The sequence below is a fragment of the Ovis aries genome, chromosome 20 (genome assembly GCF_016772045.2).
Source record: "Ovis aries strain OAR_USU_Benz2616 breed Rambouillet chromosome 20, ARS-UI_Ramb_v3.0, whole genome shotgun sequence".
NCBI classification, from domain to species: Eukaryota; Metazoa; Chordata; class Mammalia; order Artiodactyla; family Bovidae; genus Ovis; species Ovis aries.
Window position 1 is genome coordinate 7,945,756 of NC_056073.1, and position 12,654 is coordinate 7,958,409.

The 12,654-nt window shown below is 63.0% G+C and overlaps 1 protein-coding gene across 3 annotated transcripts in view; it reads left to right on the plus strand.

Moving 5' to 3' along the window:
* ITPR3 (inositol 1,4,5-trisphosphate receptor type 3) overlaps positions 1-11,878 on the plus strand; it is a 67,455-nt gene extending 55,577 nt beyond the window's left edge. For all 3 annotated transcript variants that reach the window (XM_060403581.1, XM_042236934.2, XM_027959001.3), the window contains 19 exons: positions 817-991; positions 1,142-1,326; positions 1,431-1,631; positions 1,777-1,887; positions 2,315-2,410; positions 2,532-2,633; positions 2,710-2,796; positions 3,317-3,427; positions 3,529-3,721; positions 4,136-4,261; positions 4,699-4,871; positions 5,721-5,885; positions 6,539-6,731; positions 7,163-7,267; positions 7,353-7,480; positions 8,158-8,323; positions 8,900-9,060; positions 10,309-10,470; positions 11,075-11,878. In XM_060403581.1, the coding sequence (XP_060259564.1) occupies positions 817-991; positions 1,142-1,326; positions 1,431-1,631; positions 1,777-1,887; positions 2,315-2,410; positions 2,532-2,633; positions 2,710-2,796; positions 3,317-3,427; positions 3,529-3,721; positions 4,136-4,261; positions 4,699-4,871; positions 5,721-5,885; positions 6,539-6,731; positions 7,163-7,267; positions 7,353-7,480; positions 8,158-8,323; positions 8,900-9,060; positions 10,309-10,470; positions 11,075-11,143 (2,709 nt within the window). In that variant the 3' untranslated portion in view covers positions 11,144-11,878. The remainder of the gene's footprint in view (positions 1-816; positions 992-1,141; positions 1,327-1,430; positions 1,632-1,776; positions 1,888-2,314; positions 2,411-2,531; positions 2,634-2,709; positions 2,797-3,316; positions 3,428-3,528; positions 3,722-4,135; positions 4,262-4,698; positions 4,872-5,720; positions 5,886-6,538; positions 6,732-7,162; positions 7,268-7,352; positions 7,481-8,157; positions 8,324-8,899; positions 9,061-10,308; positions 10,471-11,074) is intronic.
* The last annotated feature ends 776 nt before the right edge of the window (positions 11,879-12,654 follow it).

A 12,654-nucleotide genomic window follows, 5' to 3' on the forward strand; every position in this document is an offset into this window, starting at 1 on the left:
GCTAAAAACCTGCTTTCTCCAAAAGCCCTCTCTGATGGTCTTACCTCTGTTCATTTATTTGTTCATTCATTCTGATAAGTTTATGTTGAGTGAGTGCCTTCTGTGTGCCTGGCAGTGTTCTAGGCTCTAGGACAAAAGAGCCAGAACCTATGTTCCCTTAGTTCTTGTATCCTAGTGGGGACAGCAGTCCCTACCTGCAGTCCCCATGTAATACCGAGAGCATGCGGACGGCGATAATGCAGGAAGGGGCTTTGGGGGTGCTGGGCCAGGGGAGTCTTAGGAGGAGTCATCGGGAAGGCCCCTCGGAGGGGAACGTTTGAATGAGGACCTGGAAGTGAGTAGGTGGAGAAGTGGGGCAGGGGGCAGGGGGCAGAGCAGGCGGCGGAAGCTGTGAAGGGGAAGTGGCTCCTGTGGCCAGAGGGGGTGGGGGAGGGGTGGTAGGCGCTGGGGTCGGGGGTGGCAGGTCATCACGTGGCCTCCTGGCCCCCTTGGGCCTGGGCTTGCCTCTGGGCAGATGGGGTGGCTGCAGGGTTTTGAGCAGAGAAGGGATGTGACTTGGACTTCAGAATGACCCCTCTGGCTGCTGTGTGGGGAACTGATGGGGAGCCAGAGCGGGTGTCAGTGGGCAGGAAGCTCGTGCAGGCCTCCCCCTCGACCTCTGCTGGTCTCAACTGTCCCCACCCTGGCCTCAGGCACAGGGTGCCGGGAAGTCTGTCTCCCCCACCTTGACCCTGCAGCACAGGAGGGAGCCTTCTGGGGCCGCACCCAGGCCCAGTGCTGAGGCGCCCTGCCCCTCCATCTCCGCGTTCACCCCAGAAATCCTTCTACAACCTGATGACGAGCGACAAGAAGTCAGAGCGCTTCTTCAAGGTGCTGCACGACCGCATGAAGCGGGCCCAGCAGGAGACCAAGTCCACAGTGGCCGTCAACATGAGCGACCTGGGCAGCCAGCCGCGTGAGGACCGTGAGCAGGCAGACCCCACCTCCAAAGGTCAGGCTCAGGGGTGACTGACGGCCCAGGGATGCGGACTGGGGCGGGAGGCAAGGTGGGTGGGCTGAGTTGTGAGTGTGGGAACGGAGGGTGAGGGTGAGGGTCTGAGCACTCCCAGAAGCCCCAGCCTCACCAGGCCTCACCCCGCAGGCCGCGTGGCCTCCTTCTCGATGCCCAGCTCCTCATCCCGCTATGCGCTGGGCCCCAGCCTGCACCGGGGGCATGAGGTGGGTGAACGCGTACAGAGCAACGAGATGGGCACGTCCGTGCTTATCATGCAGCCCATACTGCGCTTTCTGCAGCTGCTGTGTGAGAACCACAACCGGGACCTGCAGGTGAGGCCCCGCCCCGCCGCCCCGCCCGCGTGATTGGGGTCCCCGGGCAGGCCCTCCCTCCGTGCTGCAGCGGCGCCATGCGCATCCCTCCGCATCCTCTGCAGAACTTCCTGCGCTGCCAGAACAATAAGACAAACTACAACCTGGTGTGCGAGACACTGCAGTTCCTGGACATCATGTGTGGCAGCACCACAGGCGGCCTGGGGCTGCTGGGGCTCTACATCAACGAGGACAACGTGGGCCTCGTCATCCAGACCCTGGAGACCCTCACCGAGTACTGTCAGGGGCCCTGCCACGAGAACCAGGTGAGCCGTGGCAGCCGCGTGTGGTTACGTGGACCCGGGCGCGGGCGGAGCAGGCTGGGCAGGGGGCAGACCCAAGCCCTTGGAGCTCTCACGGGTTCTGAGAGGCCCAGGGCCCCGTGTCATCCCCACCCCTGCCTCCCGCCAGACCTGCATCGTGACGCACGAGTCCAATGGCATAGACATCATCACCGCGCTGATTCTCAATGACATCAGCCCCCTATGCAAGTACCGTATGGACCTGGTGCTGCAACTCAAGGTGCGGCCCGGGGCAGCCCCTGTGAGCGTGCGTAGGTGTGCGTGCTGGTGTGTGTGATGTTAGCGTGCTGTGTCTGTGTGCCGTGTGGGTATCGTGTGTGAGCATGGGTGGCGTGCAGGTGTGTGATGTGTGCATGTTTATTGTGCACACGGCTGCACGTGTGAGCAAGCGTGCTGGGTGTACACTTGCTCTAGAAGCGGGCATGCTCTGGGTTTATCCGAGGGCCTCGTGTCCATGCCTGCTGTGTGGGCGTGGGTGTGCTTGCCACAGAGTGGGGGAAGGCGGCCTGGATACACAGCTCCCTTCTCAGCAAGCCCTGGGGTCAGTGGGGAACAAGAAGGCCATGAGACTTGTGGGCAGAGGCTGTTACGGAACAGTCAGTGAAGGGGTTGGGGGCCCTCAGACTGTGGCCTGTCTCCCACCCCAGGACAATGCCTCCAAGCTGCTCCTGGCTCTGATGGAGAGCCGGCACGACAGTGAAAACGCCGAGCGCATCCTCATCAGCCTACGGCCCCAGGAGCTGGTGAGGCTGGGCTGGTAGTCAGGTGGGGCGGTGGCCCAGGTGGGTGTGCTGGGCTGGCAGTCAGGGCCCAGTCCTCTCTGCACCCCAAGAAGAGGGCACTCAGCAGGCTCTGCCCCGCCAGGTGGATGTCATCAAGAAGGCCTACCTGCAGGAAGAGGAGCGTGAGAACTCAGACGTGAGCCCTCGTGAAGTGGGCCACAACATCTACATCCTGGCGCTGCAGGTACCAGCCCCACCCCACGACCCCTGGCAGGTGGACCCCCCCTCGACCACTCCCCATGACTCTGCTGCCCTCCCAGCTCTCCAGGCACAACAAGCAGCTGCAGCACCTCCTGAAGCCTGTGAAGCGCATCCAAGAGGAGGAGGCCGAGGGCATCTCTTCCATGGTGGGGGCCCAGAGGACAGGGGTGGGCGGGGGGCGTGGCTAATGCTGAGCCGGGGCGGGACTTATATTTGGGGCGGGGTTAGGCGGCAGATTGGATGGGATAGTATCTGGGGGTGAGGCTAGGAATTGAGAGCGGGGCTATGACCTAGGGGCAGGGCTGAGGACTGAGCGAGACCTTAGAGCCCGGCTGGAATCTGGGATGGAGGCGGGGGTGGGGGGGGGGGGGGTGGAGATGCTGGCTGAGAACCCGTGGGAGCAGCCCTGGTGATCCCGATGTAACCTGAACAGCGGAGTGGGGACAAGGCTGCGGCCTGGTTCTGGGGCGGGTCTGGAAGCCTGGAGGAGGACCTCAGGATGCACCTAGGCAGGGTTGTGAAGGGCCCTGACTGTCCCGCAGGACTGTCTCCCCTTTGGGGCTGGGTCAGGTCTAGCTGGGGGTCACTCACTGCGGTGTAGCTCAGGGCAGGGCTCAGTCCTGGAGGCGGGGTCTGCCAGGCCTGACCCGGGCACCCCTACCCCAGCTCAGCCTCAACAACAAGCAGCTGTCGCAGATGCTCAAGTCCTCAGCCCCGGTGCAGGAGCAGGAGGAGGACCCGCTGGCCTACTATGAGAACCACACCTCCCAGATAGAGGTGGGGCCCGGGGGCGTGATGGGGCGGGGCCGTCAGTGGGGCGGGGCCTCAGCGGGGGCGGGGCCGAGGCTCGGGTCTGACCAGGCACCACGTCTGTCCAGATAGTGCGGCAGGACCGCAGCATGGAGCAGATCGTGTTCCCCGTGCCGGGCATCTGCCAGTTCCTGACGGAGGAGACCAAGCACCGGCTCTTCACCACCACCGAGCAGGATGAGCAGGGCAGCAAAGTGAGCGACTTCTTCGACCAGTCCTCCTTCCTGCACAACGAGATGGAGTGGCAGCGCAAGCTCCGCAGTGAGGACCCGCGGGCGGGGGGGCGGGCGGGCACGATGAACTGGCTGGAGCTGCTCACTGACGCCCCTGACGCCCCCCTCGCGCCCCTGACGCCTCCCTCGCGCCCCTGACGCCCCCCTCGCACCCCTGACGCCCCCCTCGCGCCCCTGACGCCCCCCTCGCGCCCCCCTCGCGCCCCCCTCGCGCCCCCCTCGCGCCCCCCTCGCGCCCCCCTCGCGCCCCCCTCGCGCCCCTGACGCCTCCCTCGCGCCCCTGACGCCTCCTTCACCTGCTGGTGAGGGCCCCATCACCACTCCAAGGAGGGACCCAATCATGTTTTGCTCCTGAATTGTGGCCTGAGGCTGGTGGGCCCCGCGTGGGGTGGGCAGATGATATTAACCAAGGACCCCCCTTGCCTGCCCCCGCCTCTCCCAGGCATGCCTCTCATCTACTGGTTCTCCCGCCGCATGACTCTCTGGGGCAGCATCTCCTTCAACCTGGCAGTTTTTATCAACATCATCATTGCCTTTTTCTACCCCTATGTGGAGGGCACGTCCACAGGTGAGGACACCTCAGGGCAGGCGGAGGGCCCTGAGCCTTCCATGCCCCCTCCTCTGATGTGAGCAGGTCCTTGGGGCCAGCTAGGCCCCGAGGGGACTGGGTGCAGCGTGGGGAGCAGTGCCCTCTGCTCTGGGTTCTGCACCTTATCACCAGGGCAGTGCCTCTGCTCTCTGGGTTCTGCACCTTATCACCAGGGCAGACAGGGCCCGTGCGCTCTGGAGACAGCGTGCACACACACATGTAAGGCAGAGAGCAGTTTGGTAGCAGCAGCTGGAGGCAGTAGCACCACCTCCTCAAGAGGCAGGGGTGATGGGGCGGAGCCCTGCGGCCGGGTGGCCAACTTACAGGGAAGGCTCCCGGGAAGGGGGAGGCTTCCTGGGGTCTGTGGGGCGGGTGGGTGTGAGTGAGCCGCCCTGTCTCTGCTCCCGGGCCCCCAGGCGTGCTGGGCTCCCCGCTCATCTCGCTGCTCTTCTGGATCCTCATCTGCTTCTCCATCGCGGCCCTGTTCACCAAGCGCTACAGCGTCCGCCCCCTCATCGTGGCGCTCCTCTTGCGCTCCATCTACTACCTGGGCATTGGGCCCACGCTCAACATCCTGGGTGCCCTCAACGTGAGTGCCAGAGGACCCCAGCCCCCACCCCTCAGGGTTCATCACGTAGTCGGACCTGAAGCGGGCCTGCTGCCTCCCACTGGCCACTGCTCTGCCCCATCCCTCGGGCCCTGCGCCGGGATCATTACAGACCCGAGGTTGGGACCACTCTGTCTTCTCCATCCTCCTGGACAACTCAGGGCAGCAGTCAGAGCCAGCCAGCCAGGAGCCACTTTGGGGCACCAGCTTCAGGGCTGCTGGGTACCCGGAGTTGTGCACTGCCTGAAGGCACATTGAGGACATCAAAGATTTATGTGTTATGACAGTTTCCTGACAGATAAGAAATAAAGTGCCTCAAGCAAGTGGGGGGTACCTTTTTGTAACTTAATTATCATAAAGGCCAAGGGTATTCTTCTCTGACCTGTTCTTTTCTTGCATCTTACTTTCTTTCTGGTGGCTCAAACAATGAAGAATCTGCAGGAGACCTGGGTTCGATCCCTGGGTCAGGAAACTCCCCTGGAGAAGGGAATGGCAACCCACTCCAGTATTCTTGCCTGGAGAATCCCACGGACAGCGGAGCTGGTGGTGGTCTAAGTCCATGGGGTCGCAAAGAGTCGGACACGACTGAGTGACTAACACTCACTTTTCACTTCTTCCTGAAGCTGGGGTCCCCCAGGGGCCTTCCTCTATTCTAGTTCCAAAAGCATTTCAGGGAGCATTTTTATTAACGCCATGTCTTCCATGCTGAGCAAGACCAGCTCAGACCCACTCTCCTGAAGACCTGGCCGCTGCTCTGGGCCTGGCCCCAGGAGTGGGGGGTTCAGGGTGGGAGGTAGGGCACCAACCCCCATGCCCTGCACTTGCCCACAGCTGACGAACAAGATCGTGTTCGTGGTGAGCTTCGTGGGCAACCGTGGCACCTTCATCCGGGGCTATAAGGCCATGGTCATGGACATGGAGTTCCTGTACCACGTGGGCTACATCCTGACGAGTGTCTTGGGCCTCTTCGCCCACGAGCTCTTCTACAGCATCCTGGTGAGGCCCCGGTGGGGATGGGGCTGGGCAGGGAGAACGGGCGGCTGGGGCTTCCTGCCTGTTGCTGGCAGTTCCCCAGCACCAGGCCTCTTGCTGCTGGGCTGGGAGGAGAGGATTTCCAGTGTCCTCATCTGCTGGACCCAGCCTGGCCTTCAAAACCTGGTGGCTCCTCATGGTCCCATCTCCCCTGTACAGTGGGGGTTCGAGCCTGGACCCTGGAGCCAGACCATCAGGGTTTGCATCCAAGTGTGGCCTCTCCTGGCTGTGTAACCTTGGGCAGGTTTCTTAACTGCCCGTGCCTCAGTTTCCCCTTCTGTAACGTGGATCATTAACAGCACCTGTCCTCCAGAATAGCTGTGAGAATGAAGTGAGCTGCTGCATGACAGTCCTGTAGAGTGTCCTTGCAGGTAGCGAGCGTGCCGTCAGAGCTGGCCGTTTTCCTCCGGCTGCGCTTGGTGCTCATTCCCCACTCGTGCTTTTCCTGGGGCCCCTCCTTCTGGGGCTTTAGGACTCGGGGCTCCTCGGAGATGTCGCCCCCGATGGGCCCGTGGGCCTGGTTCCACCCGCCTAAGCGCAGACCTCTTTGGGGAGACGTGGGACCCAGTGGGAAGCAGGCAGCCTGTGGGTCCAGCTGTGTCTTTTCTGCCGCGCAGCTCTTTGACCTCATCTACCGTGAAGAGACGCTGTTCAACGTCATCAAGAGCGTGACCCGCAACGGCCGCTCCATCCTGCTGACCGCCCTGCTGGCCCTCATCCTGGTCTACCTCTTCTCCATCGTCGGCTTCCTCTTCCTCAAGGACGACTTCATTCTTGAGGTGGACCGGCTGCCCAGCAACCACTCCAGAGGTCTGTGGTGCCTCTCCTGGGAGGGGGGTGGGGACGAGAGGCCTGCACAAGCGGAGTGCTTATCCTGCCAGGCCCCCCTGTTTCTCTTCTTGGGTTCTGGGTGGAGTCTTAACTCACACCAACCTGCCTCCCTCTTCCTTGGGACAGACTGTGGGGGGTGGAAGAGGCTTGAGTCGCTCTGGTTTGCAGACCCTGTGGTTCAGGTTAAACTTGGTACTTGTGGGAGCTGCCCGTGTGCCAGGGCTGGGGGTGCAGAGCCTCTCCCCTGTCCTTGGAGTGCAACCCTGCAGGGGCAGGTACACTGTAGCCCGACAGTGGAGAGCTGGTAGCATCAGGGCAGGCTTCCTGGAGGAGGTGATGCTGGAGTCAGAACTAGGGACATGATGAGGCCAGGTCCTTGGACCTCCTGACCTTGACCCTGTCCCCTCCAGCCAACCCCCTGGGGATGCCACACGGAGCTGCCACGTTTGTGAACACGTGCAGTGGGGACAACGTGGACTGTGACTCAGGAGTCTCTGTGCCTGAGGTCCTGGCAGGTGAGGGCAGTGTGTCTCAGGAGTGGGGTGCAGTGGGGGTGGATGCAGACTCCTGGCCGGGGCTGAGCATGTGCTCCACTTGTAGATGACGAGGAGCCGGACAGCACGGAGCGGGCCTGTGACACCCTGCTCATGTGCATCGTCACCGTCATGAACCACGGGCTGCGCAACGGCGGTGGCGTGGGGGACATCCTCCGCAAGCCCTCCAAAGACGTGAGTGCCCCGGCCCCGCCCCCAGGTCCCGGCCAGCAGGGCAGCCCAGTCTCCCCCATGTTCAGGGGAGCGAGTCGCCCCCCTTCACGTCCCCACCCCACGGTGTGCCCCCTGCTCCCGGGCAGTTATGGGGTAGCTGTGCTGCATCGCGGCCCCGCCAGCCCAGACGAGCCCTCTAGCTCGCGGTGGATGCTCTGAGGGAAGGCCTTGGCACCCAGCTTTCTCAGGCTGGGAAAGCCGTGAGTCAGACAGTGGGCAGGTCCTGGGCCCCAGCCTGCAGCCGGGGCGACTGGGTGGGGAAGAGGCCTCGGGGTTTGGCGCAGCGTGTGCAGGCAGCCACGCGTTCCCAGGATGTTTGTCCCCAGTGGCACGAGGGTGAGAAGCTGCTCCTTGGCCAGGCGTCCCCTAGAATGAGTGAGATCACGTGTCCTGAGGGCAGCAGAGGAGTTGAGAGCCACTCGTCCCCTCCCCAGTGGTCAGGGGTGGGCACAGCTGAGGCCTGGCCCCCCACGCCAGACTCCTCCTCGAGGGCCTCTTCGCAGCCGCTGAGTCCCTGTCCCCGCACGTGCTCTGGCGGCGATTCTGACTCTAGTGAGGCGGGTCCTCTCCACCGTCTTCGGGGCCTTCACGCCCTTCTGGGAGCTGCTGGGCCCAGCCTCCCTGCCTCCCTCCCACAGGAGTCTCTCTTCCCCGCCCGAGTGGTCTACGACCTCCTGTTCTTCTTCATCGTCATCATCATCGTGCTGAACCTCATCTTTGGGGTGATCATTGACACCTTTGCCGACTTGCGCAGCGAGAAGCAGAAGAAGGAAGAGATTCTCAAGACCACGTGCTTCATCTGCGGTGAGGCTGGGCTCCCGCCAGGAGGCCGTGGCCGTCAGCAGCCTCAGTCCGCCCTTCCTCGGTCCTGTGGCCCCAGGGAGCCCTGCCCCGGGCCGGCAGCTTGGTGACTGTTCGCTTATCCCAGAATTGGGGAGAACAGAGCCCTGCCCAAGTGCGGAGTCGTCGAGGGAACAGGGAGGGGCCTCGAAACCCTTCCTTTAAATTCTGGGTCTCAGATGAGGAAACCAGCCTTGCCTTCCTACCCCCGCCAACCCATCCTCTCCCGGCCTCTGTGGGTGAAGGAGCAGGGTCCCCTGTGGGAACTGGCCCCTCGTCAAGCCCTTCCCACGCCCCCGGCCCTGGGCTCCTGGCGTCTGTGTGGTCCCCACGGCGCTGTGGCAGGGCAGGGGCTGCTGCTTTAAATGGAAGCGGCCTCAGTAGCTCAGAGCAGGCTGTCACCTGCCCTCATCAGTACTTGCAGCCCGAGAACAGTGCCCTCGCGGCGTCAGGAGGCCCTGCCCACCCTCCAGGGCTCTCGGATGGGGTGTCTCTCGGAGGCGGGAAGCCCGCCGTCACCGCCACGCTCTGCTTCCCCAGGTCTGGAGAGGGACAAGTTTGACAACAAGACCGTGTCGTTCGAGGAGCACATCAAGTTCGAGCACAACATGTGGAACTATCTGTACTTCATCGTGCTGGTCCGCGTGAAGAACAAGACGGACTACACGGGGCCGGAGAGCTACGTGGCCCAGATGATCAAGGTGAGGGCCTGGGGGGCGAGGGGCACGGGGGGACGGCTATGGACCTTTGTTCAGAGGCAGCAGGTGGCGGGTAGCAGCTGGAGCTGGATCCTCTGGAGCCCCCCAACCCTGCTGTGCTGCAGCGGGGGAGCCTCTGGAAAAAGCCTCCAGAGGGTGCAGGTGGTGTCTGGGGCCCGTGGATGCCCGGTGCCAGGCGACCCTGCTTGTGGCGACTGCTCTGTGGCCCTTTCTGAGGGGCCTTTTCTGTTGGGGGCGAGAGGGAGGGCGGCTTCCTGAAGCCTGGGTGGTCGCAGGCCGAGAGGGCGCCTGGATGAGCTTCATACTGTCAGACTCAGGAGACATCAGCCACCACTGCCGTCCAGTGCAGTGGCGAGTGAGGAGAGGTCTGGAGGGTGAAGGGAGTCCTCCTTCAGATCGCTGCACAGCAGTGTGCGTGCTCGTCGCTCAGTCGTGTCCGAGTCTTTGTGACCCCATGGACTGCAGCCCCCCAGGCTCCTCTGTCCGTGGGATTCTCCAGGCAAGAATACTGGCGTGGGTTGCCATGCCCTCCTCCAGGGGATCTTCCCAACCCAGGGATCCAACCCACGTCTCTTAATGTCTCCTACGTTGGCAGGTGGGTTCTTTACCACTGGTGCCACCTGGGGTTGCAGCCTCTAAAAGGAAAGGAAACGACTCGGAAGGGGGTTCTGTATGTGTTTTGAGTCTATTTGGACTGGTCTTGAGTGCAGGTTTGTCTGTTGGTCTGAGAATTCAGCTTGCAACAGGTGCCCCCGCCCCGCCACCGCCTCTTAGTCTTGGGAAGCGTGGTTTCGCCTGAGTGTCAGATGCCACTGCCCGCGGCAGAGCTCGCCCCCTCAACATGCCATCTGCCTGACTCGCACCTTCCTGGGGTGTGGGGCCCGCTGGCAGGGCGGGGCGGGAGGAAGGAAGGAAGGAGAGACGGGTCTGAGTGCAGAGGCCCGTCCTCCGCCTCGCAGGGTGTGAGGAGTAAACGTGATCCCAGCGCCACAGCAAGAGGAGACATGGGCTGGAGGAAGTCCGCCCGTCTCCGTGCCGTGCTTCCCGCCCGCACAGGGTCACTCAGGCCCCACGGGCAGGACCCGGGTCAATTCAGATTTTCCCATGACACGTCCCTGGGGAGTAATTTGGCCGTGGGTGTGGCAGCAGGCTTCCCCCACATGACTGCTTTTCTAGAGGCCTTCCTGGGCTGGGCCTGAGTGCGTTCACCCCACGGGGGATGTTTTTCAGAACAAGAACCTGGACTGGTTCCCCCGGATGCGGGCCATGTCCCTGGTGAGCAGCGAGGGGGAGGGGGAGCAGAACGAGATCCGCATCCTCCAGGACAAGCTCAGCGCCACCATGAAGCTGGTGTCCCACCTCACCGCCCAGCTCAGCGAGCTCAAGGAGCAGGTGCGCCCCCTACATCCTGGCCTCCGCTGGCAGCCCTGGCTGTGGCCAAGGTCCCAGCCCGCCTGCCTGGGGGCGGGGAGGGTGGTGGGGCCTTTCTGCTTCCTCTGCCCCCTTCCTGCTGGTCTTCCTCTTGGGTCTGGGGTGGAAGATGGGGTCCCTTGGAGAGCTGGATGGAGGGGAGACGAGGCGGCCCCTACCCCCATGCTCCTAAAGGGCAGACGGGCAGGGCTGAGCGTGACCTCGCGCAGGTGGGGCCTCCCTCGCGCGCCCCCTCACCCCAACCCTGCAGCTGCTAGACTCTGGCCCAGGCGCTGACGGGTTAGGGTGATGGGGAAGTTAGGCCTCCTTCCGCTTCTCAACACCCGCTCTTGCCCAGTGTCCTCTGTGCCATCTGGCAGTGACTAAATACGGTCAGGCAGCCCCTTTTAGGTGGGGTACTCTCCCAGCTGCACCAAATCAGTGTTTGCGAAACGCTAATTGAGGACCAGGCTTTGGGGCTGACGGCCCTGCTGCACCCTGGGGGTCCTTGGCCAGCTGCCGGGGACAGCGGGGAGGGCGGGCTCTGGGCGGGCTGACCCGACCGCTGGCGTCTGCTTAAACCCAGATGACGGAGCAGAGGAAACGCAGGCAGCGCCTGGGCTTTGTGGATGTGCAGAACTGCATGAGCCGCTGAGCCGCCGCGGCGGGCCCGCTGGCCGCAGGGACACTGGAGTGCTGAGGCTGGGGAGACTGGCCACCCCTTCAGGCTGGGCGCCCGCCCAACCGCCGGAACCCGCCCAACCAGACCCCCCGGGCCAGCCTGGAGGGGAAGCTACAGAGCGGACAGCCCTGCCCAGACCGAGCCCCTGGAAGACTCTGAAACTCGCTGGGACTCACTCGCCGTAGTGCCTTAGAGTCCGTCCTCGCAGCACTGCTGCTTGGTCCCTTACAGCAGGAACTGACATCGCTTCGCGTTCCTCCTGGTGGGTGACCAGGAGTGGGGTCTCCTCTGTACTCCAAGCACTACATTTTGGTCGCTGCCACCTCTGGCGAGATGCAGTGACGCTGTTGCTAGTGATTTTAGGGCTTTATTTAACTTATTCATGATGCCGGCTCGGCCCTTCCCAGGGCTGCGCCCCTCCCCCGGGCCCCAGACCTGCTGTAGATCCTGTAGACCTCAGTGTCCGGGGCCCGGCCAGCCTCGCGGGCACAGCGCCCGGAGGACGGGAGACCAAAGTGTGGAGCCTTGCTCCTCCTGGGCCTCCTGGGGACGGGCCCACGCCCAGGGGACTGGGCTGGGGCATGTTAGGAGGGGCTGGTTTTCACTGCCTGTTTTCTCCTTTTGGTGTAATGTTTTACAAATCCTTTGGCCCGAGAACTAATATGTTAATTGCCTTAAATAAATGAATAAATCTAGTCCATTAGAAAAGGATGCTGGCTCCTTGGGGGCTGGAGCTGCTGGCAGAGGACAGTCTGACCCCACCTGCTGGCCTGGCCTCACCGTGCATTCTTGGGAGATGCTGAGTGCCGTCCTGTCTCAGCGATTGCGGGACAGAATGCACTGCAGTGTAACTGGTTTCTGTCATCATCCTATGTGTTTTATTTTCTGTAAACACTGTGAGGAGTCCAGGTACAGAGGAGGTTGAGAACCCACTTCCACTTCCCAACAAGGGGTGCTGTCGGCCCTGCCAACCCCTGCTCTCAGCTCTGTTCTTGACAAGAAAGCTCAGGTGGGATCGTGGCGGTCCATGGGCGAGCACTAAGGCTCTGTGGAATCACGCAGTGACCCTGCGGTGTCCCTGCCGGGACCTGCCGTGTGGCTGCCCCCAGAACCTGCTGCCAGCGTTGGGCCGACTAGAGCCAAGGCCCCAGGCGGCCCGCCAGCCACCGCCCTGCCCCTTGGGCCGACCTGGGACGCGGCTGTTCCATGAGGTTGGGGCAGAGGGCCAAGCAGGCTTTCCGCAGCCCTCTGCCATGCAGCGCTGCCGCTTTCTGTTGGCGGCGGGACAGGATGGCTTCTTCGGTGCTTGCCACTATGTTTGGCTCTCCCCCAGGAGCGCCTACAACAAAAGGGAGCCCGAGACCTTGCCAAGAGCCAGGCAGACCCCTGCTGGCAGGTGGGGGCCCCGTGGCCGTGCAGGAAGCACCTTGCCCAGAGGCCCTGTCCCCTTCCCCTCTCAGGCCCAGACGCAGACCCGTGCTTCC